The 26,927-nt window shown below is 41.5% G+C and overlaps 1 protein-coding gene across 1 annotated transcript in view; it reads left to right on the top strand.

Annotated features, from left to right (window-relative positions):
• The window catches only part of MAP1B (microtubule associated protein 1B), a 97,284-nt gene that overhangs the window by 6,171 nt on the left and 64,186 nt on the right, over nt 1-26,927 (top strand). Inside the window, exon 2 of the mRNA XM_048851761.2 lies at nt 31-132. Within this exon, the coding sequence (XP_048707718.2) occupies nt 31-132 (102 nt within the window). The remainder of the gene's footprint in view (nt 1-30; nt 133-26,927) is intronic.

The raw sequence follows: 26,927 nt of genomic DNA, 5'->3' as shown, positions 1-26,927 counted from the left end.
TATGAATATATATTGTGTTTTGACTTGTAGGAATCCGATCATGGGACACAAATCTGATTGAATGCAACTTAGACCAAGAACTGAAACTTTTTGTGTCTCGCCATTCAGCTCGGTTCTCTCCTGAAGTTCGAGGTAAGACTTCTTTTTAGTTTTGACCAATGTTTGGCATAGCTTTTTTTAAAAAACAAAACAACAACAACAACAAAAAACCGTACTGCATGACTTAGCTTAGTTTTTAGTCTCTGACACAGGATGATTTTCTCTATTTTAAAAAAAAAAAAAGAAACTTCAGACATAATATTCTTTTGTCAAAATATTCAGATATCTGATGCAATATATTTGGTAGTACTTTTTAAGGTACGCAAACTAAAACCTATGCTTTAGGTATGTTGCATGTTCAACGCTATGTTCAACTTCATTATATATTGATATTTGGGTGCTGCTGAGGTTCAGGCAATATTCATTATTTGAATGAGTGGTTGTTTTCCTTAAGGTAAAGTGACCGATTAACAGCCCTGGAGACTGGAGGTCTTTTATCAGAATAGGCAAAGCACAATCCCAGCAGTGTGCCTTGATCCTGACTTGGATGGACTACCTCTGGAGAGACAGGAGGGGTGGTTCGTTCTCTAAAATCATTCACTCGTGATTCTCTCTGAGAGTAAGTCTATAACAAAAGGTGGAGGTTTTGTGACATGGAAATCTGTTCATAAGGAACTGGAGTTAGCCTATCAACTCATGCTGAACAGGTCACCAAAGAGCTATCAAAAGGTAGTAACTTTTGGTCACTACTTACTTGGGCTGGAATTGAACAGATAACTGAGAGGGGAAAAACTCCATGGCCCTGTAACAATTCTCTGTCCCATCCATTTCCTTGCTTAAGGTACATTTTGAGAATGAATGAGTAAGAAGCTTTTGCTTTCTCATGAAGTTCAGGTGTTTCTTTGCATCAGAGCAGGCTCTGTTCAGCAAATTACTGTCTTTAAACTTACTTTAAACAAGGTTACACCCCATCCCTCAGTTAATGAAAAGGGTTTTCAGCCACCAGAAACCACAGATCCCCTGAGATCTATGTAAACCTCAGGGGAATCCAGTAGAAGACCTGTGCATCAGCACCAGTTCCACAGAATGGAATATTTGTAATTTAAAGATTAATATAACTTTCAGCTGATTCCCCATAGTTGGTTGGGGACGGGGAGAGGGCCCTGCCCCTTTTAATCTCAAATCCATCCCCCTCGTCACACAGCACCTCAGACTGTTTTCGAGGGCCTTCTGTTGCCTTTGGGTATGATGGAGGGGCACTGCTACAGAAATGGCCCCTGGCCACCCTCTTGTTATACAGAAAGGGAGGACTACATATGGACATGCAGGGGAGTGCATGTTATCTGGCTTACTCTGGGATTCATTGTTCAGTTAAGTTAATTTCTTCTCCCCCTACAAGTCAGCTTTTTCTTTTCCCCTATTTTGAACTATGACTGCACCTAAACTGCTAATTTTGCAGTATGATAAAGCCCTTCAGAATTGGTATAATTCCTGTTCTGTGAACATGGCTTGTATAGTGTTGTTTGAGTTGCTCAGATAGAATTTTCCACTCCCCTGCTTTGAATGGTTGAGGGAACACTTTTCTTTCACTTTCATGGGGACTGTGGACTCTTATGGGAGGCATGAGACCTAAATCTTCTCTTCTGACTTCTCTGAAAGCCTGCTTTTCAGTTGAGGATTTGTACCAATAAAAATTAATTTTATAGTTTGTTGTGAATCATACAGAATTGACTTCTGTCATTTCATGGGAATCTGATGATTGGTAAGTTTTTTCTAACTTTTTTTTTTTTAAACAAATCTTGAGTTTAGGCACGTGTACAATCAACATTAGATTTTAATTAATACTATACAGTCTTCTCAAAGGAATTTAGGTTGTTTTCACTGGTGAAATATTTGTGGATGTAAGCGTAACAACTAATGCAGCATAATATTGACTAAATAACATTAAAATTACTGGTCATGAGCATGGTTGGGATGGCTATGAAATGCTGCTACAGCAGATTCCTAGAGTCAGTATCACAAATTGTAACAAAGAGATTCAGATTACTCTTGCAGTATTCACCCTGTCATCTTGGATAACACACTGAAGCTTTTTCTGTAATTTTGAGCAGCATTCGTTACACCATTTGTCTCTAATAAACAGACTGGTGGCAAAGTCTATGCACATTTGGTCAGATTTAGAACACCATATTTTTTTTTAATCTGTTCTGCTGTTTCACAGGCCAAGGGGAAAAGTCCAAAAATTTTTGAACATCTAGGTCCTGGTCTTGCCATCATTGACTTTCATGGAAGCAGGATCAGATCCAAAGTACATATCTTACAATTTGGTTTAAATTTCATTGATCATGAACCAAATTCAGCTGTTTAGTCACACAAGTTTCCCTTTTGTTGCTTTGAGAGTACTTGAGTATGACTAGCAGGATTTGACCCTGAGGGTGGAACTGTACATTACACCTAAAATTTAATTTGTAAATGTCTAATTTAAGATTTCAGCTAAAAACTTCTTTGCCTTTATTTTAGCAAAAACATGACCATGCATTTCAGATTTTCAGGAAGTTCTGTTAAATGGCTTAACTTGGGACATTATTTTTTGATAGGTTTACATGAATTAAAACCAAGCAAATCTTACTTCATTTTTTGTAAATGATAGAGGATTATACACTATTTTTCAATGGAAAGATTATAAAATTGTCTAGGAAATATTCTCTAGGAATTGTATTTTTAGCAGCCTTTTTTTGTCTAGACTTGCCTGTTTAGTCTGTCATTGTGTAGAATTACAGCTTAATTGTATGTGACTTGAATTCATCACCATCTCTATGACAAGCAGTAATGAATGTGTTTTCTAGTACTGCTCAGTCTTTACAATAAGACACACAAATCTGTGTTCAAAGGCATTAAAGAATCTGTCTTAAACCTGAAAAAGTGAGGAAATTCAGAAGTGAAGATGGCACTCTAGGTCAAATTCTACCCCCAGATGCTTGTATAAGACTCCCATTGACCTCAGTGACATCCCTCTTAACAGAACCGAGAACAAAATTTTGGGCTTTATCCTTAGTGCCTTGGTACTGAACCCATGTGAGACTCCATTGTGCTTTCCATTTTGTGCCATGAAAAGGAGGCCTTTTTTGGAGCCCTTTTTGAATAAAATGTCAAAGTAACTGATTTCTGTTGAAATTTCTGAGCCTGGATTGAAATTAAATTAACATTGATTTCACAACAGAGTTAACATTTTGCGTGAAGTGTAAAACCGACTAAATTTCTCCTCATCTTGGAAAATCCGGGTAGCTAAGACCCATGTTCAGTAAAACCAATATACAATGTTCATCATGGGGAAAAAAAAAATCAACCTGATGAGATTCCAGTAGTGCCCATCATATGTAAGGTGGGGGTATAGTTAAATAATAAATGTCACCTTTAATTTTGAAACTTCCTGCTTTTGCCTGTTTAAAACCAAGCCCTTAGTGTGACTCAAACATAAAGCCAGATAAACTTTTGGGGGTAGGGACTGTCTTTACTAATGTTTGTGTAGAGCTTAGCACAATGGGGTCCTTCACCTGGTGGAGGCCCTCTAGGTGCTACCACAATATAAATGTGTAACAATAATTTTGTGCAGTCCCTGCATGGCTGCACAGTGACAGAGGCAAGAGTAATAAGTTTCCCCGCACCTTTCACAGCAATTCAAAGGCTACGCAAAGCAACACTGGAAACAGGGTATGTTACTCCAAATGATGGTATGATGGAGGGGGAGTCACACTCATAAGGTGCTCAGTACCATGTGGACACAAGAACAAATGGATATAAACTGGCCATCAGGAAGTTTAGACTTGAAATTAGACGAAGGTTTCTAACCATCAGAGGAGTGAAGTTCTGGAATAGCCTTCCAAGGGGAGCAGTGGAGGCAAAAGACCTATCTGGCTTCAAGACTAAGTTTATTGAGGGGATGGTATGATGGGATAGCCTAATTTTGGCAATTAATTGATCTTTGACTATTAGCGGTAAATATGCCCAATGGCCTGTGATGGGATGCTAGATAGGGTGGGATCTGAGTTACTACAGAGAATTCTTTCCTGGGTATCTGGTTGGTGAGTCTTGCCCACATGCGCAGGGTTTAGATGATCACCATATTTGGGGTCGGGAAGGAATTTTCCTCCAAGGGAGATTGGCAGAGGCCTTGGGGGTTTTTCACCTTCCTCTGCAGCATGGGGCACAGGTCACTTGCTGGAGGATTCTCTGCACCTTGAAGTCTTTAAACCATGAGTTGAGGACTTCAGTAGCTCAGACATAGGTCAGGGGTTTGTTACAGGAGTGGGTGGGTGAGATTCTGTGGCCTGCGTTGTGTAGGAGGTCAGACTAGATGATCATAATGGTCCTTTCTGACCTTTAAAGTCTATGAGGCACTGAAGAGAATATGCCTTTCCTGAGCATCCTTACTTTTTACATTTGTATATCTGAGGAATGAGTTAATTTGAGGCCTAATTTTGCTCCCACTGCAGTGAATGGCAAAACTCCCATTGATATCAATGGGAATAGAATTAATTCCCAACATATATATATTTTTTAAATGTTATAAAAGAATAAATTCACTTGCTGGTGTTCTGTATACTCAGTTATAGCCAGAATAGTACTTTAAAAAGACAATATATCCTGCCCTCAGAAATGTGGTTTTGAATGGAAATGCTAACAGGCCCTTTGCTATGGCTTATGCAGTAGCTGAGTTAGCAGGCCCCTTAATAAAAAATCTTGCACTGATGATGTCAGGTCCTGGTGAAAAATGAATAGCAAAGCTAATAAAATGGTTGCCAAGACAACAAGGAACACTACTTAAAATGAATACTCTAGTGCATACTTCTTTGTTTTCTTCATCATGAACTGATAATTTCCATCATATTTTGAAGTAAACTTGAAAAGAAGAGAAAATCTCACGCACGCAACAGTTTGTGTGTCATGCTGAGATGAGGGTGGAAAAGTACTGAATGGTGTTTTATTTTAAAATGAAGCTACTTTTAAACAATTTGTTAATCCTTTTAAAATTTAAAACTTATTTTTCAAGTGCATAATAGGTGAAATTCTTCTTACACGAAGCAAGAGTAAATAGGCTTTGTGCAGGGAATCAGTGTGGGATGAGGGTGATGGAATATATTCGCCTTCATTCAGTCAGGCCCTCCACAGATGTTCATCTGCCCCTCTGCCTCCTACACAGAGGCTTCCAGCCACTGGATCAGTGTGGATTCTAGGCCTTGTCCAAATACAGTCCATTTCAGCTAAACCAGTGCAAGGTTTGTGTGTAGAACAGTTCCTATTGTCTCCTTTCCTGGTTTGCCCCGAATGAACATGTGTTTGCCTATTCAATACCAGGCAGGAGCTCGCTGATGTAGAGCGGAAGTGGAGGTCTTGTTGGTGGCCATTTCATCCATATCTCCACCTACATCTTGAGACTTACAGTGAGGAGGGCCTTGCCTTGGGCCTTCTGTAGTAGGGTAAATTCTACCCAAAACGCATTGTTTCTGTGACTAGAGTAGCGCATTTAGAAATAGAAAGAATAAAAGGTGATAATCAGTTTAGTCTGCAGGTTCTCAGTGTGGTGGTTGAGAGTCTCAGTTGACTGACAAACGTGTCTAGGGTTCATGTCTGTGCCCCCCCTCCTGGTTCTGTCTGTGCCACTGGCTTTTTTTTCCTTCTCTCTCTGTCTCTGTGGAGAAGTGTGTGCACATACAAAATACATAGCTATAGAGAGACATGCAACCACATACATGCCCATTTGAATTCATCTGCTTTATTTTAATTTGTATTACTTTTGTAAGATATTTGAAGAAACTTTCTTGAAGTGGATGTTGCTGCATAGGCATTGTTTGCACCGCACTTTTAAATATAAACTTTCTGCCAAATGCTGTCTTGTAATATAACATGGCACAGATGTTTAATCTATAAAGGTCGCTCTCAGAGATGTCCTGCTTTTCTTGTGTTAAAATACACACAACATACCACATATACCTTTTTATTTTTAATTATACTTGTTGCATATAAATCTTAGTGCCTTCGACTGAATACTATGTGTAGATTTTTAATTAAAATGACATAAGTACCTTTTAGTCTTGTAATGGAGAATTTGTGCATTGCATTTTAGCCATTAATACTTCTACAGAAATATGTGATTAAAAGAGAGTCAGTACAATGTTTCTCATTTAATGTTAAATAAATATTCACATCTCCAATACTGAGACCATATCTATGTTCGTTAGAAATACAATGTGTCAGATCCTCAGCTAGTGTAAATAGTGTAGCGCCCACTGACTTAATTAGAGCTATGCCAATTTATACCAGTTTAGAATCTGTTCTAATGCTTTGTAAGATCAGATCCCCAAAAGTACTGATAAAATGTTGTGTTAATGTTGTTTTTTAACTCTACTTTCAGCAAAGTTTTATTTTTTTAAAGTTAAAATATCCTGGCCTACATTCGGATCTCATTTACACCAGCATAAACAAGAGTAACTGGGATCATCATCTGGCACTAGGTGTGTCTATACTGTAATATCTGTCTAGTAAATTGTGCTCTATGCAGAGAAATGGAGAGCACTGTCCATATCTAAGCACTAAGCAATGTCTCTAAACACTTAGATACATTCATCTTCAAAATGCAAGTAATCTGGCATGTTAACAAGCTATGGCTAGTCTATAAATATGATTCTTAACCTACCAGAGACTTCTGTACCTTGAATAACTATCTGGGGGGAATCCGATTAGCTTGGTATATATTTGGAGAGTTTATCTCCAGTTGGCTAAAAGATTTGTTTTTGTGCTATAAAGTGGTTGCTACTTGGAAGAAAGAAAATGGAGGCAGAGAGAGCTCAAGTGGAGAATTAAGCTGATTCATGCTGCTGGATCTGTGATTGGTGTTTCCTGTAGGAGTGTTGCTGCTAGCAACTTCACAGTAGAGTCACTGTCTCTCACTACAGAGTAGGGCTGAGGCAGGGGATTGCAGACATCTTAAAGGTGAAAAAGGATCCCTCATGCAGGAAATAAATGCCATGATTTCATAAAGTATAATTAGCTTTATTTTGTAGTGTACAAAGATTTCCATAGATCAATAAAGGATTACAAGTAAAATACCTAAAATGTCTGTCTACAGGAATAGATATGAATTACTTAAACTCTCTTCCTTTTAGTGGTAATCAAAATTCCAGAAGTGTGCTACTAAGTGATTTTATTTGCTCAGTGAGTCAGTTGTTGCACTGATGTGACAATCATTCTTGAATAACTTGACACTTCTGGTTTTTTTAGGCATGATCTCAAAGACAATTAACATGAATTTATATTACTGCTAAAACACCAGTACGTGCTGATATTAAGCTGCTAAAGTGAATCAGCAATAGTACTGAGAAGTTTATTTTTAAATGCCTTGCATCACAAGTAGATAAAATTAGCATGTTATTATAGAACTCTCCCTTTGCTATGGAAACTGGTCTTGGCTTGTATGTGGAGGGGGGGCAGCAGTGTAGGGTTAGGTGAGCCTTAACTGAGAATTTCCTTTTAGATCAGCGGTTCTCAAACTGTGGGTCGCAACCCCATTTTAATGGGGTTGCCAGGGCTGACTTAAACTTGCTGGGGCTGAAGCCTGAGCCCCACTGTCTGGGGCCAAAGCTGAAGCCTGACCCCACTGCCCGGCGCCAAAGCCCAAGTCCTGTGCGGCGGGGCTCAGGTTACAGGCCCCCTACCTGGGGCTGAATCCCTGGGGCTTCGGCCCTCTTCCCCCCCCCCCCCCCCCCCCACCTGGGGTGGTGAGGCTTGGGCAGGCTCAGGCTTTGTGTACCCAGCCCCTCCACCCCCCGGAGTTGAGTAGTTTTTGTTGTCAGAAGGGGGTCGCGGTGCAATGAAGTTTGAGAACCGCTGTTTTAGATCATTTAAATTCCCATTGTTAATATTTATGTTGGGTTTCTTGTTGTTGCTTTTGGAGGAGACGTGATCAACCTTAGCTGTGCATTCCCAAGATTTTTGCTGAGGGAATACAGTAATTACTCTCCATATTTCTCTTCATTCAGTTGCTTCTTTCTAGACTCTTAGTTATTTTTGGTTGCCACCTTTATTATGGCTCCCATTGATCTTTGTTTCGGTATTCATTTCCAGTGTCCTCTCATTATTGGCCTTTGTTTAGTGTTATTAGCACATGACCTTTGTCTGATTTTCATGTCTTCCTTTCTGGAATTGTTATAAGTCTGTAACTAGGCTGTCACTGTCGTTTGTCATCTGCTTTCTGGTGGTCATAGCCAACGTTGTTTAAATGTTGGCTTTTATGTTCTCTTTCTATGATTTATCTTTTATTTCACTATCTAGATTTTCTCCATCTACTTTCACCTACAATTTATCAACCTTTTGATGAGTAAGTTGCTGGGAAAGGCGGAGCTGAATATTAATGGTTTCTGTTCAGTATCTATAATGATAAAGGGCTTGATCCAAAGTCCATTGAAATAGATGGAAAGATTCCCATTGGCTTTAGTGGGCTTTGGATCAGGCCCTAACGGTTCAGAATTATTACAGACCAGTGGTCTCCAACCTTTTTACGCACAAGATCACTTTTTGAATTTAAATGCAACCCAGGATCTACCCTGCCCCGCTCACTCCATTCCTCCATTGCTCGCTCTCCCCCACCCTCACTCACTTTCTCTGGGCTGGGGCTGAGGGGTTCAGAGTATGGAAGGGGCTCTGGGTTGAATCTGGGGCAAGGGTTTAGGGTGCCAGAGGGGGTGAGGGGTGCAAGCTGTCAGAGGGAGTTTGAGTGCAGGAGGGGGCTCCAGGTTGGGGTAGAGTGTTGAGGTGCAGGAGGCAGTATGGGGTGTGTGATCCAGGAGGGGGGTCAGGGTGCTGGAGGGGGGTTTGGGGTGCTGGCTCTGGGAAGGGGCTCAGGGCTGTGGTAGAGGCTTGGGGTGCTGGCTCCAGGAGAGGGCTCAGGGTTGGGGATTGGGATGTGGGCTCCCGCTTTGCAGCACTTACCTCAGGTGGCGCCTGGTCAGTGGCGCAGCAGAGCTAAGGCAGGCTTCCTGCCTGCCCCTGCCCCATGCCACTCCCGGAAGTGGCCAGCATGCCCCCACAACCCCAGGGGGTGGGGGACAGGGCTCTCCATGCACTGTTCCTGCCTGCAGGCACACCCCCCCACCCCACAGCTCCCATTGGCCACAGTTCCCCGTTCCTGGCCAATGGGAGCTGCAGAGGCGGTGCTTGGAGGCAGAAGCAGCGCACGGAGACCTCTGCCCCCTTCCACCCCTCCAGGGGCCATGGGGGCATCCTGGCCGCTTCCGGGAGCGGCGTGGGGCCAGGACAGGCAGGGAGCATGCCTTAGCCCCACTGCACTGCCAGACTTTTAGCGGCCGGAGATCATGATCGACTGGTAGGCTCCAGGATCGACCAGTCGATGGTGATCTACAGCTTGGTGACCACTGTTATAGACCAAATATTTTCTACCATTTTTAAGGGTAAAATAAGTACTTGATCTCATAACAACCTGAAAGGAGGGGAAAAAGGAAATTGTATTTCCCTATTACTCAAATGAAATGACACTTCGTTTCCAGTGAAAAGCCTTCCTATGTATGTACAATAGTATAAAGAAAGCCAAATCTGCTACCATTGTAGTCAATAGGAGTTTTGTCATTGACTTCAATAGGAGCAGGTGCAGAACCTATGTGGCTGTTAACTATACCAGTTCTGCCTGTACAGTTAGTTATGCGCAATGTTGGCTGCTCTCTCAAATTCATTGAGAGAAATGCAATTTTGGCTGCTGCTGTTTTCAGTCTCTCAGTGATGTGAAAAGCTCCAGCCATCATATAAATTTTGTGGAGTCAAAATCAGACAGGGCCTCTAGTTCCCTGTAGACTACAGGAAGGTGCACTAAACTGCAGGCCCATCAAGAGACTGTTGTTAATATTTCTGTGCACTTCACAGACCTTATTATGAGCCAAGGTCTCATGTTGCTACCTTAAGGGGTAACTATCATTCACGCATTTCACTGGTCAGGATTTAGACAGTATAAGTTCAAGTAAAGTTGGGACTAGAACTCAGTTCTGTAAGGGTATGTCCACAGCAAAAAAACCCTGCGGCTGCAAATCTCAGCCTGCATCAACTGAATTGGGCTCATACTACAGAGTTAAAAATAGCAGTGTAGACATTCCTGCTCTGGCTGGAGCCTGGGCTCTGAAATCCAGGGATCTCATGTCACAAACCCATCACTATGCTTTGCACTAAAGTGAAAGCTTTTCAGGGCAGAGTGTCATGGGTGGTCTGACCAAGTGGTTGGAGCAGGAGTTGAGAGTTAGGCTGGATTATATATGAGTAGATCAGAGTCTGAGATATGGCAAAGGGCAAACTGAGAGTCAGGTGTCAGGAGGCAGGCAGGATTGGGTTACCGGGAGATCAGAGGCAGGCAATAAGAGCAGGTAATGCAAGGGAAGCAGCTCTAAGCAGGGGAAGGAAACCCAGCTGCATGGACAGCTTCTTGTTCCTGAGCTTGGTTTAAATACAAGCAGGGAATCCAATCAGGACCCACAGAATTCTGCCAGTCAGATCCCAGGACAGGAGTCCTCTGTCGGATTTCAGCTTCTAGTTCTGGCAACTTTTAGCAGGTCACTGTGTAACAGGTTGGAATTTACTGGCTCCTAAGTTCCCTGTGGACCAAGATTTGAGAGCTGCAGACCCTGAAACAGAGGCCCTTTCTTATTGTGCTTGAATAGGATCTAGAACAGGGGCAGGTAAACTTTTTGGCCTGAGGGCTGCATCAGGTTTCTGAAATTGTATGGAGGGCCAGTTAGGGTAGGCTGTGCCTCTCCAAACAGCCAGGCATAGCCTGGCCCCTGCCCCCATCTGACCCCCTGCTTCTCGCCCCCTGACTACCCCCTGCCGCCCTATCCAACCCCCCCTCCTTCCTGACAGCCCCCCCGGGACCCCTGCCACATCCAACCACCCCTTCTCCCTGTCTCCTGACTGCCCCCCGCTGCCCCATTCAACCCCCGGTTTCCCACCCTCTGACTGCCCCGACCCCTATCTGCCCCATGACCACCATCCCCGAACTTCCCTGCCCTCTATCCACCCCCTGCTCCCTGCCTCCTTACCGCCACGCAGCTCCACCAGGACAGGCAGCCGCGCCACGCAGCACAGCGCACCGGGTTAGGCCGGGCTCTGCAGCTACGCTGCCCCAGGAGCTCGCCGCCCAGAGCATTGCGCCAGCAGAGCAGTGAGCTGAGGCTGCAGGGGAGGGGGAACAGCAGGGAAGGGGCCTGGGGCAAGTCTCCCTGGTGGGGAGCTGAAGGACTGGGCAGGACAGTTGTGTCCTGTGGGCCATAGTTTGCCCACCTCTGATCTAGAAGAAAGGGGCCCCAATCTTGATTGGGTCCTCTAGCAAGAGATCCTGCAGCAGAGTTTAAAATTGTCTTACTCACTTTAAGAGTTGCAACACTCTTAATTTTCACATCCATAAAGGGGGGCGGGGTTCAAAAACCAGAAGACAGACACAAAACCTCTGACTTAATCTTGTGTTTTGTTGTTTTTTTTTTTTTAGGGTGGCCTGTCTGACTTAAGTTGTTTGAACTTTTGGGGTTGGCAATACTGGTGGTGTGAAAATTTTTGTCCTTAAAGCCTGACTATACAATATTTGTGCTGGGGACAGAAACCTTTCATGCCTCAACCTGCCTGTTACTCCACACCTTGCAATAGCCCCTGCTTATAGTAGCTATGCTGCAAACCCTCCTTTATGTATAGTCAGCGGATCTGTATAGTTCAGTAGTTCTCAAACTTTTGTACTGGTGACCCCTTTCACATAGCAAGCCTTTGATAGCGACCTACCCCCCTTCTAAATTAAAAACACTTTAAAATATATTTAACACCATTATAAATGCTGGAGGCAAAGTAGGGTTTTGGGTGGAGGCTGACGGCTCGTGACCCCCCCCCCCATAATTACTTTATGACCCCCTCATGGGTGTCGACCCCCAGTTTGAGAACCCCTGGTATAGTGGATCCAATGGCTGTATTCCCAGAGCTTCCCTGGTGCAATCACAACTCCCCCCTCTGCATTTCAGCAGAGACCATGTGGTCTCTCTGATTCTGGCAACTGCCTCACACCCCACCCACACAGAAGAACCATCTCAGTTCTACTGAATTTTTGGCATTCAGTAGCTTGCAGGATTCACACATTAGGAGCCAGCCGTCTGTTCTTATGCTGTGTAATTTTAGTGATATATATCTGACCTGCTAAATTTAAAAAAAAAAGAAGTACTAATTGTCTGTTTTGTCAGTCTTTCTGATGGAGATAATTATGTTAATCCGACTAACACTATGTATTCACTTTTTCAGTTGTTTGAAAAGTACATTAAAGAGAGAAAGTCTGTGTCCTCAAATGAGTCTGCAGACAGGATTTAATACTTGTAGCAATCTACTAATCCAGTGGTGTTACTCATACTCATTTGTCTGGGTCTACTAACATTTTTTAAGACATCATTACCACTTACCAGCTCAGATTCTGAAAGTTCATATGAGTTAAAAGATTTTAAATATTCTTCAATACCTAATCTGGATTTTGAACATTAAACGCATTCGAAAAAATTTGTTTTGATCTTTTATTTGTATTTTTGCTAATGGTATTACTGAAGCTGACAATTAAACTAAAAATATTTTCCAGTCACTGTTATTTTTTAGAAAACTTTAAATATTTTTTTTTGCCTTGGGCTCCAAGCCTACCTTCTGTGTCTCCTGAAAAACAAATCTCTTATTTAAATGGAACACCAGGAAAAAATAGAGAAGTCATTCAAAAACAATCAAAATGGAGCCTGTGTAGTATTCATGTGACCCTTTAAAATTCTTAGCTGTGATTCTTTGATTCCTTTCTCTTTTGAGTTGAATCACAACATGATCCCTCAATTGCATAAACAGTTTGTGACTGCACCATTTGTATCCCCAAAGAATCTCTGATGGGAATAGTTGCTCTGCATCTAACCATCTCCTCTCTCCATTAAAGCCTGTAATTACAAGAGGAATTACAATTTGTCTCCAGCTTCAGTGGGATAATGTCATTGCATGTCAAGTAGGGGATCATCATGTGGAAGGAGACCCTGCCGACATTTTCATTTTATGTTAAATAGGAGAATGTGGTTATATTCATCTGTGAGAGAAGCAATTGTTGCCTTGCTGCAGTGGGGAAAAACCCAATTACCTGCTCTATTAATAGGAGCATGTGCTCCATAACCCTTTACTATCAGTTACAGAGGAGATGGGACAAAAGCATTTCTCTAAAATCTGTATTTCCATAAACAGTAACATAAACTTGCTCTTCAGTATGCTGAACAATATGGGCAAGCATACACTGTAGCAATAGTTGCTTAATGGGGCTTGATTCTGATCTCCCACTAATTTTACACTTGTGTAACTCTATTCATGGCTTACACTGGTGTAAATGAGAGCAGAATCTGGCCCACACATTGGTCTTGCAGCAAACCTGAAGGAAAATGTTCTGCAAGTGTTGGCAATTTCTTAATAAATCTCTACAGTTTTGCTATTTGCTATGTTGTACAACATGTTACCAACTTTTAGCTTTGGTCCTTTTATTTGAGTCCATTCCTTAGCTTTCATCTTTAGTCCTTCTGATGTCAGAGGACACTTGTGTGGTACCTATGAAATAACCTGAATCCTCCGACTTTGTTTCAGGCCCACCTGAAACATCTGGTGCTAGAAATTTAATGGTATGGTGGAGGTATTTTCATTTTTAAAATTGGTACTCTTCCTTGATTTTTAAATAGCAAAAGGCAGGGATTACCCTGAATTCTTTCTTCCATGGTATAAAGTGAAAGACACAGAATGCTGTTTCACTGAGTGACCATGTAGTCCACATTACCCCCTTTCTTTCTCTTTAGTCATGTTGTCTTTTCTTTCCCCTCTCCCTTTTCAAAGTAGAAGGTTATGTCTGAAGGAGGCACACTGGAGAATATGATGTACTAATGTTGGTGGCTTTAATACTGCTGTTATGTTTTCAAGAGTGCGGTCTGACTTGCACTTACTCTAAATTCCACACATTCTTATTTTTCTCTTTATTTTATTCCTCCTTTATTATTTTTTATTTCAGAGGAAGGCTAAATGACATGTCATTGTCCAGTGGCACGTTGTCAAGCGCTTCCACCATAACTGCCACCCATAGAGCTGCACCATTGTTAGCAGTAATGAAAATCTTTTCAAAGAAGACCCCCATGTACAAAAAACCATACTGAAGATTCTTTGGGCTTACATTGATCTTTTGCTGTGTTAATACTATTCTAATACAGCAATTATTGCCAGCTAGTTAGCGGTAAATCCCATTAGAAGGCACCACTTATCCTCTCCCCATCCTTTTCCGCTCTTGATGAGTGGAGAAAGAAAGTCAGTTTTGTCTATAATAGTGAAATTTTGAAAAACATTTCCCACCATTGCTATCACTGGTTCAGCTCCACCAGTGTTAGCAATTTGGGAGCCTTCATGTAGATGGGTCATTGTCTGCTGCCATCATTTTAGGGGTGGTGTAATTAGATCTTGCCTGATCAGGTCAGATGGTACAGTGCTTAAAACGATGGTGGTATGTTTACATTAGAGCTTCCAAAGCTATTAACGCTGGTGCTGCTGAACTACTGTAGACAGGCGTTAGGAGGGAAGAGAAAGGAGAAACCCTTGGTTCCCAGTCTTGCTGCATCTATGCTAGTGGAGACCAATGTTCCCTCTAATTTTTGACAGGCCGTGTGTGCAACTTGTTGTGCTTCTGTGCAAATTTTTGTGCACGCAGTGTTTCGCCCTGTGCGCGGGGTTCAGGATCTGTGTGCACACGCGCACAGCTTAGAGGGAACAGTGGTGGAGACTGAGAAGAAGTAAGCCCAGTATTGCTGTAGGATTGAAGAGATGTTTGTTTCCTACAGCTATCCTGCAATGTGAATGATTATATGTCCTTCCTGAAGGCATTTACAGGTACAGGTGCTTCTGAAACTGCTGGGTCCTTACTGGCAGTGAGAAGGAGGGCCTCCTTTTCTCTGAAGGGTAAGCTCTTTAGAATAGAGATGCTGACTTCTTTTGTGTTTGCTTTTCACCATGTACATTGTTTATGCCATTGAAAACTACAATTAGTAATAAAGCTGCCCTCTTTATAATGAAATCCATGTTAGGGGAAATAAAATTCTTTGCTATCAGAGGGTTATACTGTATTGTATGTCTTAAGTATACAGCACAGTATCATACTGCTCTATCAAGTCCGTTCACTATTCCCGTCCTCTTCAGATTCAATCTCCTTAATGTCTGGTCCATTAGTTAGTCCTTACTTTTGCATTTGACCACAAGGAAGTGTTTCTGTATATCCTTTATCTGCATTCAAACTCTAGCCTGTTTTCTCTCCATGACACTACTCCTCCTTTGTTTTTCAGAAGATTTATGTTTTTAAGATGTGGAACAGATGGTTCCATCCTTATTAAATCTTAACTTCTACAGTTCTTACCTCTCTTGATATATGTCAGACCTGCCCTCCAGCTCCTTTGTCTTTCACCTTTGTCCAATGTGAATCTAGAGGTAATCTGCTGGCTGAGGTCTAATTTTCCTGCTCACATCTGCTCAGACACTGCCACTGATTTTGGCTTCACCTCTGCTGCTCTAAACATTAGAAGTTAAAATGTCCACTTTACCCTTCCAAGCAACTTTCTTCAGATTTTCTTTCCCTCTTGGGCACTCTGGGTCTCTCTCTCATTGAACATTCCCTAACATGCCATCTGTTGATACCCAGGACTCCAATTCTATCTGTATCTCGTTGAATCCTACCAACTTCTAGCACTTCCTGTATCACTTACTCAATCTAGTACGTGACTCATCACTTGCAGGGATGGGGGCACTCCTCAGAGCATACTGCATGACCAGGGTCAAACAAGAGTAGCTTTGTTCAGTTGTGATAACTTGTTTTAGTTGCTGACTATGCTGTGCAGACTAGAGATGTTAAATACCCCATATGTAACCAGGGCTAAGAATAAGATGAAGATAAATTTATTAAATTGCTCAAACCATATATTCAGGATCAAACTACCATCAGTGTGGGTTTAAATAAATTTGCATTTCTGTTGTATTTGTGTCAAAAAGAACTATTTTAAGCTGTTCAGTGTACATATATTCTGCCACCAGATGGCTATTTGTGGTCATGGTTGCCATAGTTAACAAACACATTCACAGTTGGACATTGCTGCTTTAAAGTGTTGCAGATTTGTATGCCAAAGGTTTTCACTTCGAATATTTGCACAAAACGTCCTAAGAACTCTTGTGTGTAGTTTGTTGAAATTTATTAATAAAGAGGAAAAATAAGAAAGAACAAAAGGCTAACAAGAAAGCCTATACAAATTTTCTCTCTCGTCTTCAAATATAATTCATAATACTTTCAAACTCCTGACTTATTCCAGCATTGTTAATATGGAAGTAGTAACTTTAACATTTACTCCAAACAAAGTCTACATAAGAAGGCCAACATTTTATTACACATTTTCAACTGTTTTAAAATTGTTAACAGGAACAACAGAACAAAGACTATTCATTGTCATCCAGCCTGTCTTTATTCAGAAATAGTGATTTGGAAAATTATGTTCATTTCTACAAAAACAACGAGGAGTCCAGTGACACCGTAAAGACTAACAGATTTATTTGGGCCTAAGCTTTTGTGGGTAAAAAACCTATTTCTTCAGATGCATGCCCAAATAAACCTGTTAATCTTTAAGGTGCCACTGGCCTCCTTGTTATGTGGATACAGACTGGCATGGTTACCCCTCTGATACTTCGTTCATTTCTGCTTTTTCACCAGTAGATGGCATTGGCAATTTCTCTATCTGTAACAATACAATAAACACACTGGAACAAATACCAGCTATAATAATCCATTTTTATAAAATATGTAGATTTTAGCACTTAATTTGATATGTATATCTCTGTAAAATATTTTGTATCAACATTTACCTGAACTTCAATAGCCTATACTTTTACTTTGGAATGTTCTGTAGAATCTAAGGGACAAATCCCGCAGTGTGGGAGTGCAGCAATCCCCAAGTGCATTGTAACCAGTGTGGGAGAGACAGGATATAGTTTATAGGTAGACTGTGCACCTTGGCCCCACATGTGCCTTGGAGCATAGGCTCATGGTGATCTGTGAGCATGATGGAGGTGAGTCTGTTGGGTCTGTGATTGCTTGGATACATGGAATGGTCAAAACTTTGTGTCTCTACAGCTTCATTAGTGGATGCAGATAGCCTGGTTCAACTCCCCTGTAACTTCTCCATGTAGTTCCCCTGCTCATTGCTCATTTAGTTGGGTTATGAGTAGGGAGCAGGATTTGGACAGTGTAACACATGGAGAGAGAGAGATTTTCAAAAATGTTCAGTATTGTCCTAACTGTCTTCCATTAAAGAGCCAGTGGGAACAGAGGAAGGCCAAAGAAGAGTGCTTCTGAAAATCTGTGTGTGTGAGAATGAATACAGATGTCAGAGGGCATACATATTAAGTCTTGCAAACATTATATTCTCTGTTTTGTAAGAATGCATCTTGAAAGATCTGAACTTTTCTCTCCAGAAGCTATACTATAACAACTTCAAAAAGGCATGAACTCCTGCTTCCTTCTCTCCCCCAGCTGAATTTAGAACACAGCATGAAATTTAAAGACGTGAGTCCTAAGCAAGTAGGCTCCGAATCACTTGTCGAGTTTAGTATAATTCAGTTTTTTTCCTCCCGTCTCAATGTTTGATGTGCCTTTCTGAAAGAAACAGGAAAATGTCTGAAGCACCAGGGACACAGTCCCATGTCACTTGCTGAAGAGAATACTACTAGTTTGACTAAGCATTTTTAGTGCATTACAACTAAAATAAGTGTGCGTGTGTGTGTATAAATCAAATTGTGTCAAAAGTTATATTTTTAGTGACCACAGTGCACATAAAACGTGATATACTGATAGGCTTGGAATTTAGTTAGGACACTCTCAAGTCCTAACTACCCACCAAATAGGTAGAACTGCTATCATGATATGTTACCCTGCCAAACAGCATCAACCTTGACTTGGAAGGTCCATTTGTAAGGGTGAAAAGGATTTATTCATGTCCTGCTTCAGCCTCATATAATGGACTTTTCTGCTCAGAGGGCTAAGAATGAAGCCAATGTAGATGGTTTGTATTGTATGTTCTTCATTAGAACTCAAACTGAGACCACCAACTCTCTCTTCGCATAAGTCATCAACCAGCTGTCAAAAAGTAATGACGATAGATCTCTCTTTGGTTTGAAAAAAAAACACAGAGATAAGACTCTGTATCTTATCACCAAGCCCCTGAGTTACTCAGTCTCTCAAGATATTACGGGTCAGATATTTTTAAGATGTACGAACTGAGGTCCAGCACACTCAGTGTGCACTTACCCAGATTTGCATGGACAGATCTTTCGATCAGATGCAAAAACTGGAATATGCACATGCAAATACCTACCTGTACAGTCATTCAACTGATTTGCATGCACAGATGCAAGCGCATGTACAGTTGTGCATGGATGTCTGCTTCTGCTTTAAAATCATGTAGGTAGATGCTTATATTAGTTACAGTCACTGACCCAAATTTTGTTCCCATTTGCACAAATGTAAATGAGTAATTTTACTGACTACAGTGGGATCACTCTGGATTTACACCAATGTAAATGAGAGCAGAATTTGGCCCACTATTGAAGAATTCCAATTTATAAATCCCATATGCATAGTTTGGGGATTGGTTTTGGAGATCATTCTATATTTTGTTTGTAATATTATTACATATAAAATATAATGCAGTGATACTGGGTTAAGGTCCTCTGTTGAACAGAAAGCCCAATATGGTGTGTCCCCCCCTTATTTTGGGCTTTGGTAGAGATGGCTATGAATCAGCAGATTTACATTAGATATAAACCTGTGAAGGTGAAATGTTTATGCAAAGCATAATACAAGCATACAGTGCAAGCTGGTGAAATATTGTCTGTCATCTAACAAAGCTTTACTTCACATGAGAGTTAAATGCTTTTAACCACTGCCACATGTCTCTGGAAATATGTGCCTTTTTTTAATTTCTGGAACATATTGGCCATACCCTGCCCCATTTGCCTCCCCCATTGGCAGCCCTGCTAGTAGGGTCCGTACCGGCAGGGCCACCGACAGGGGAGGCAAAAGAGGCAGGGATGTTAAAGCACGGGAGTGCTTTAAGGATGATCTTTTTCCCGGGGCAGTGTTTTAATGTTGCTGCACGCCCCCGGCAGCCCTGCAGCGCTTTAATGTTCCTGCCCCTTTTGCCCCCCCTCGGCCGCCAATGGGTGGAGGGGGGTGGCAAAGGGAGCAGCTGCCCTGGGGCCGCCAATTTGAAAGGGCCCGGGGCTCCGGACGCCACTGCCGCTACTGCAGCAGCGGCGTCCGGAGCCCGGGCCCTTTAAATCAACAGGGGAGCCCCGGGTGGCACAGGCCAGGTGGCCTGGAAGGGCTGGCTGGGGGATGCTGACCCCCCCTCAGCCCCGCCCCTTCCGGGGACCAGAGCCACCCCGGCCCATACCGGTAAGTGTCTTCAGTTACTTTCATCCCTGCTTTTATCATCTCTGCTGTGCCATTCCCCGAGTCAGCATGGCTGCTTATCTCCTGGCACAAGGTTAATTTAAATTCCACCTGTATGGATTATGATCTAGTAGAGTTTATTAGTATGCAGACAGAGCTCCAGTGCATAGCTTTCAAGCGGCATATGACTTCAAGGCATTTTCACACTCTGTCAGGTCTGTTGTGCCTTACAGTCCTGGCCCCCATATTCATATTAGCACAGTTTATTTAGGCAAAGAAAGACTGTTGTATTTATAGGAGATATTACAATATGAGAGGAGTATTTTTTTAAAATATCTGTTCAGTTAGACAGGTTTGCCCATTCAAAGATTCCAGGGCCATTGAAGACACAATTAAATGTTAAATTTCAAAAGAATATTAAAAAATTAAATTTGACAGGCCAAGTCTCTTTAATTCCAACTATATTTTTGTCATATTAATTTATTGTGATATTTTAGACTTCATTAGAAGCAGTTGTTGGTCTTTCTTTTCAGAGACTACTTATCACTGCTTGTCTCAGAATAAACTAATATAGGATCCAAACTATGCCTGGACAGTAGGCTAAAAGAAAGTGACTAACTTCAAACACAAGTATAGAACTGTCAAGGAAGGGTTTAGGGTTATTTAATTGCATTAGTTATCATAAGAAGTACCATAGTCTAAGGTGAAAATCCAAATTGTGGAGCCTCCTAGATGCAAAGCCTTCAAAGGAACTATATTTAGAGATCAGTCTTGCAAACATTTACTCAGAGTGGCCTTCTGAGAACAATCACATAGGAGTCAACTCATGTGAATGAGGGTTTGTTATTAGTGATTTTGTGTTTCTTGTTTGTTTGTAAGGCAGCTCTATTGTTTAAAATCGGTTCCAGTAGCAATGTCTGTGGAGGACACATATAACCCCTGAGGAGCAAACAGGGACAATGTGCAAGATGTAGTCACTAGTGAGGATTCACAAAAGCCCTGAAATAGAAACCATAAATCAATAACCTTCCAGCAAATGAAAGACCCATTCATATTAACAGATAATAAGAAATCATATGTGTATGGAAAAGAAGCAGTTGTCTTTCTCAGTTTTGCAGGACTTGGTTTGATTAGTATTATCATATTAGAGTGACTTTTTGCTATTTATGTTTTTACTATACATTGATCATTTAATAAAATGACGTACAATAATGTCTCTACTAAAATGTAGCCACATACAAAAAATTTGGAGTGAGACAAAGAAAAGGCTTGGACAATAATCACTAAATTAAATACTGTACCAAGGAATTTACATATTGCTTTGCAAATATGGGTAATTTGACTAACCTAAAATAAAAACTTTCTTTCTACTGAACACCCAGAGCTTAAAGTGAGTTTTGTAGCTTTATAAATCCATCTAGTAATACAATCTGTGTTTCCAGTACTGCTTCCGTTGAAGCCAGTGGGGAATTTTGCCGTTGATTTCAGTGGAAGCAGGATCAGACCCCATGTTAGTGTTTGCCCCTATTCTGCATGTAAGTACCTTTTTCTTTAACCATGTCTCTGTATGCTCTTTAGAGCTATCATAAACTGTATCATCATCAGTTTGCTAACATTTTGCAAGAACTTCCCAGTTAATGTAAGTTTAGTCCATTATAGTGTTTAGTACACCAGCCTTTTAAATATTCGTGCTCTTAAAGAAAAAAATAACCCCACCTACAACAAAAGATATGGGAAATTCCCAGTACAAATCTTGGAAGTCTCACATCAATCTTCTCATTTCTTTGCTGACAGAAAATACTATATCCCACAGGATCACAAAGAGGGGAAATTACATTAAACACAGAACAATTTTAATCTTTAGAAAGAGCACAAAAATATCCTGGTGAAATTAGCATGCACCTGTCATTCCTCTATTTTTTTTTGACTGATGGTGATCCTAAAAGCTTGCTGTTCTTTTATTAGCTAGGTTAAATGTCTCACCAGCACTGACACTTTGTCATTCTAATGAAGTATAATGCATGAATCTGTAATTACACAGTGTATGTGTAATTAGCAAGATTTCTAACTTTCACATCTAAAATAACAACATTTTCTGCATTCTGTGGTCTGATTTCACCTGACATTTTTTCCAGTCACATTACAAACTTTCTCCAAGAAGCAGCAGAGTATTGCAGTCTCCCTTCAGGCAAATGGAACGGTGTCTGAAAAAATAAGCTGTTAAAAATCTGATTCTAATTATGCTAATGAAATATTACATCATGTACATCAACCTACTGTAGATTTTTGGATACTTCTTTGTATTGTTTTAATAATTTGCTCTATTTGTTATGCATGGCAAATTACTTTGATATCCCACGGAGATCTCTTTGGTATTGAACCAACTACTACAGGTTTTTACTTAACGTAGGGGTCTGTCATTTGTCAAAATGTTAGAGGGAGGACGGTGAATACATGTGACAGTTGAAGAGGCTGATTAAATTAAACATTGTTACACTCCTGTTGCAGGAGTACAGGACACAGATGCAGCCAATGGGAAGTACCAATATATTAAACATGTGGCTGTGAATCATACAATAAAAGTAATTCAGCCAACTTGTTTTAGAAGCACTAGTAATACAAAGTATTATTCCATTATAGAGATGGTATATTTTCATTAAATCATTTTAATCAATTTATTAGAACCTAGCATGACACTTAGTACTGTGAATCTTAATAATGCCCAAAGGCTAACATTCAGATTAATGCAGTTCATCTAATTTTAAATAGATTGTTCATTTTTTTTTAATTAAAGCATACCGCTCTAATGCCTTTATAGATAGCACTTCAAATGCAGCGTACGTAATCCTGAAAGAAGTTTGTCTTTCTAGGTTTTAAAGTCAGCTAATATTTCTACAAAAAACACATTTTTCTACTTTGATGAATGACTGCATGTGTCTTTCACTTCAGATTCTGATAGTTGGTGTCATGTGAAGTACTTGTCAAATAAAGGACTAGGTCATCTTTTAAGCAAAACCTTTGCCAGCCCTGTTAGTGAAAAGAAAATATTAAAATTGTGTTTACTAAGTGAACTTCTGCCAAAAAAAAAAAAAAGAGGCCAAGCACAACATTCATTTCTGTGTTAGAAAGCTAGTATATAAGAGACTTGCTTTGTCCGAAGAGGGTGGGTGCTAGTGGAATTGCCTGTATGAGCATTCCCTGCTGGATGATTGATAGATCAGTGTTAATACAGCTTCCTTAAAGGGGGCAAATTCCATGCTGTATGGCAGAGGAGGGAATGAAGTATCAATGACAGCAGCTGTATGGGGGGAGGGGAGTCTGAGAAATATATTAAGGGGAATGTAAGTGGTAAATAGACAGGATGGGTTTGCTCACGCTATTAAATCTCTGCTTGTCCCTGAGGGCAATAAAAGAATAAAATGGTAAAGATTTACTGTCCATTGAATCATTTACTAATCATATGCTAAAAGAAGATGCTTTAACTGCCTGGAACCATACAGTGTATTAGCATTATACAAGAATGTACATCTTTCTCTGTATCTTTATTTACTTAGAATGATTTGTCTACTTTACCAATTTCATAATCTCTGGACACTGTGTGGGAAAAATACTAATTTCTGTGGCTACTGGTAACAGAAGTTCTGAAACCTCAGACTGTTCCATTTTCTTGTTTGTTATTTTGTCTCCAGTAGAATGCCAATAACTAGTCCATTTTTAGGAACAGAATCTGTGATATGACCTAGACTGCTTGCAGTATCTGATATTTGCATTCCTAGGGGGGATGTAAGTATGATCAGAGACTCCTTTGACACTCTGATGCATTTGATGTGAATTCTAAGGGACTGTGACCCAAAGATATCAGAACGTTCATAGCTCACAACTGTTTTCTTAGCTCACTGAAGGAGACACAAAGATCATACTACCCAAAGAATACATCCCTAGCCTAAAAAATGGCAATCAACCTTTCTCTCCCTGCACCCCCAAATTTTTTGATGGAGAGTCTCCTGGCACAATAGTGAACTAAGAGAAGGAACTTGTTTGAGGAATTATTTGTTACAAGAGAGTAGGAACCATTTACCTATCCCTTCTCTACTTCCAGGTAACTATTAAATTAACAAAAAGAAAAGGAGTACTTGTGGCACCTTAGAGACTAACCAATTTATCTGAGCATGAGCTTTCGTGAGCTACAGCTCACTTCATACACGGTATGCATCCGATGAAGTGAGCTGTAGCTCACGAAAGCTCATGCTCAAATAAATTGGTTAGTCTCTAAGGTGCCACAAGTACTCCTTTTCTTTTTGCAAAGACAGACTAACACGGCTGTTACTCTGAAACCTGTTATTAAATTAACATAATCCTTACCTGTAATTCGGAGACATTCCTGCTGCCAGCCATATAGGAGAATTAGGTCAACCCTAGTTGGAGGGAAGGATGAGCAGGCAACAAGATGCTATGGAGCTGGATCTTTCTACCCTGGTCAGCTGTCCATTACCCAGTATGAAGCTTTTCTTCTTTCTTTCTTTTGCTCCTTCCACCCGGTGTGTGTGTGTGTGTGTGTGAGATTTCTTGGCTATGTCAAGCTGCCATGTAAGCAGTGTCTGCACCTTACTGTTGCTTGGAAAACCATAGAATATATTCTGCTGAATCTTGACCCTCTGAGAAAAGGTTATTCTGTCTTAGCAGATTTCCCTTGAGTTCCTTCTATTTCCAATCTAATATAGATTTCCCTCCCTCTCTCCCCGCCAAGAGGCAATATTTATTAGTAGTTTTCACTAAGACTTAGACCTGGAAATTGCTTCGTACATTTTTTCAGACAATAATTAGTGTAATATGTTGCATTTTGCATTTGCTCTTCACACATCTTCTCATAAAAACTTGTTTAAAGGTGAATTCTTACAGTCTAGACAACCTTTTTAAAAGGTTACTTTGTGAAGTACCTTCTCATTGCTGTTCCCAGCCTATTGATGATCCAGATTCAAGATAATTTTATTAAAAGCATTTTTTTAAAGTAATCTCCTGCCTTTAACAATAATGTAGTCACAGTATTGTTGTGACTTTATCAGTAAGCAGGAAGAACACAGAGTACATCTTGATATGGTCAGATACTTCAGGGATTTAATTGCTTATTTTACAATGAAGAAATCTGTTTGTTAACAAAAGGATAAAATAAGAACCTAAATTTCACAAGTAAAATTAGGAATATGCATCCAGATGGGAGACTGTTTTATCCATTTTGTGTACAGATGCCTATGTATTTTGTATGCACAATTACCTTTTCCATACATAGTTTGATTTAAATGCTGGAATAGGAAAATTTGGCCCATAGTGTTATGAAATGTGTTTTATTACTTAATTTCCTTTCTGTGACTTTAATGGAAACATAGGGTAATCAATGATATTATACTCTCTTTAATAACTGTAAACTTCAGAAGGAAAAAGTTAACAAAGGTACTATTATTTCACAGGCACCTAGTGAGCAGTTCTTTATATAATTCATGCATTATCAAATATACATTGTTAAAAAAGAACTAAGTATTACTCATGGTACAAACCCTAAGATCTCCTGTGAATCTGTATTGACATCATACCAGTCAGACGGTAATGTGGATCCAAGCACAATGCTGATAATATAATAAAAACAAAATTGTTATGGACCCATTCAGGGGAGTCTTATCCGCTCATGTGGTTTCCAGGTTTGCCCCTCTTTGTGACAGCCTGGGGTTTAGAATCCCCGAGATCTCTGCAGGTCACTGGGGATCTCCTGGATATATGGGGCTAACCATTCAGAAGTCCTGTGCTTCTGCACTGGCTCTTGACCCCTAGGGCTCTGTCCCAGTTCTCTGACAGCTAAGTTCCAATGAATTTCCCCCAAAACTCTCCTTTAAGGGGGTTTCTCCAGTGGAGAGTTTTTTCTGCATGTCCATTAATATAGTCTCTGGCTATGTTAATTTTATTAAGCACTTTCTGTGGGGTTGTTGAGGGGTAAAGCATGGCCCCCTCATCTCAGTCTTGGCTTTTCTTCCATTTCCTACATAGTCCACATGGCACAGGAATATCGTGCTATGGAGCTGACTGGCCCACTCAATAAAAGAGGGATGAAATCCATATGTGGAGTGTTTTTCCATTCACCACCTACTTATGCAGAAGTGTTTAAAAAACCTCAGAGTGAGGCACCACACTTTATGAAAGATGTGGACAAGGTGGAGAGCAACAAAAATTATAAAAGGTTTAGAAAACCTGATCAATGAGGCATATTTAGTCTAGTCAAAAGAAGACTGAGTGGGGACCTAATAAGACTTCAAATACATTAAGGGCTGTTATAAAGAAGATGGTGATCAATTGTTCTCCTTGTTCACTGAAAGTAAGTCGGGAGGTAATTGGTTTAATCTGCAGCAAGGGAGATTTAGATTATATATTTGGGAAAACTTTCTAACTATAAGGATAGTTAAATTCTGGAATAGGCTTCCAGGGGAGGCTGTGAAATCGAGATCATTGGAGGCTTTTTAAGAACAGGTTGGACAAACACCCGTCAGGGATGGTCTAGGTCAGGGGTCTCAAGCATGCGGGGCTATTTCCTGCAGCCCACCAAGCAGCCCGCACTCCCGGCCTACCTCCAGGCCAGGGGTGGGCAAACAGCAGCCCATGGGATTGCCCGCCAGCCCCGCACCGCTCCCTGGAGCGGCCGGCACAACATCCCTGCAGCCCAGGGAGAGGGAGCACTGTGCGTTGCCATGGCTTCCAGGCACCGCCCCCTGCAGCTCCCATTGGCCAGGAAGGGGGAACCGCAGCCAATGGGAGCTTTGCGGGCAGTACCTGGAGGAGCGGCAAGGGCAGAGCCCTGTGCCCTCGCCAGCCCCCTCCCCCAGGCCACAGGGGCATGGTTCCGGCTGCTGAGCGCAGCGGCACAGGGGCTAGGGGCCAGGGCAGGCAGGCAGGGAGCCTGCCCTGGCCCCAGTGCGCGCTGCTGCCACCCTGGAGCCCGTACCCCAAAGCTCTCCTGCACCAACTCCCTGCCCCGAGCCCCCTGCCGCACCCTGACCCCCTCCCGCACCCGAGCCCCCTGCCGCACCCTGACCCCCTCCCGCACCCCAAACCACCCTGTACACCAACCCCCTGCTGCACCCCACATGCCTCCTGCCCCCTGAGGGGTGGGGGGGCAGAGTTGGGGTGGGGACTTTGGGGAAGGGGTTGGAATGGGGGCGGGGAAGGGGTGGGAAGAGGCGGGGCAGGGGCGGGGCCTCATGGAAGGGGTAGAGTGGGAGCGGGGGCAGTGACGGGGGGGTGTCAGTGATGCAGCCCTAGGGCCAATATGCTAGTCCTCATGTGGCCCTCG

This window comes from Caretta caretta, chromosome 5 (genome assembly GCF_965140235.1).
Source record: "Caretta caretta isolate rCarCar2 chromosome 5, rCarCar1.hap1, whole genome shotgun sequence".
NCBI lineage: Eukaryota > Metazoa > Chordata > Testudines > Cheloniidae > Caretta > Caretta caretta.
This window is presented reverse-complemented; position numbering and strand designations above follow the sequence as displayed.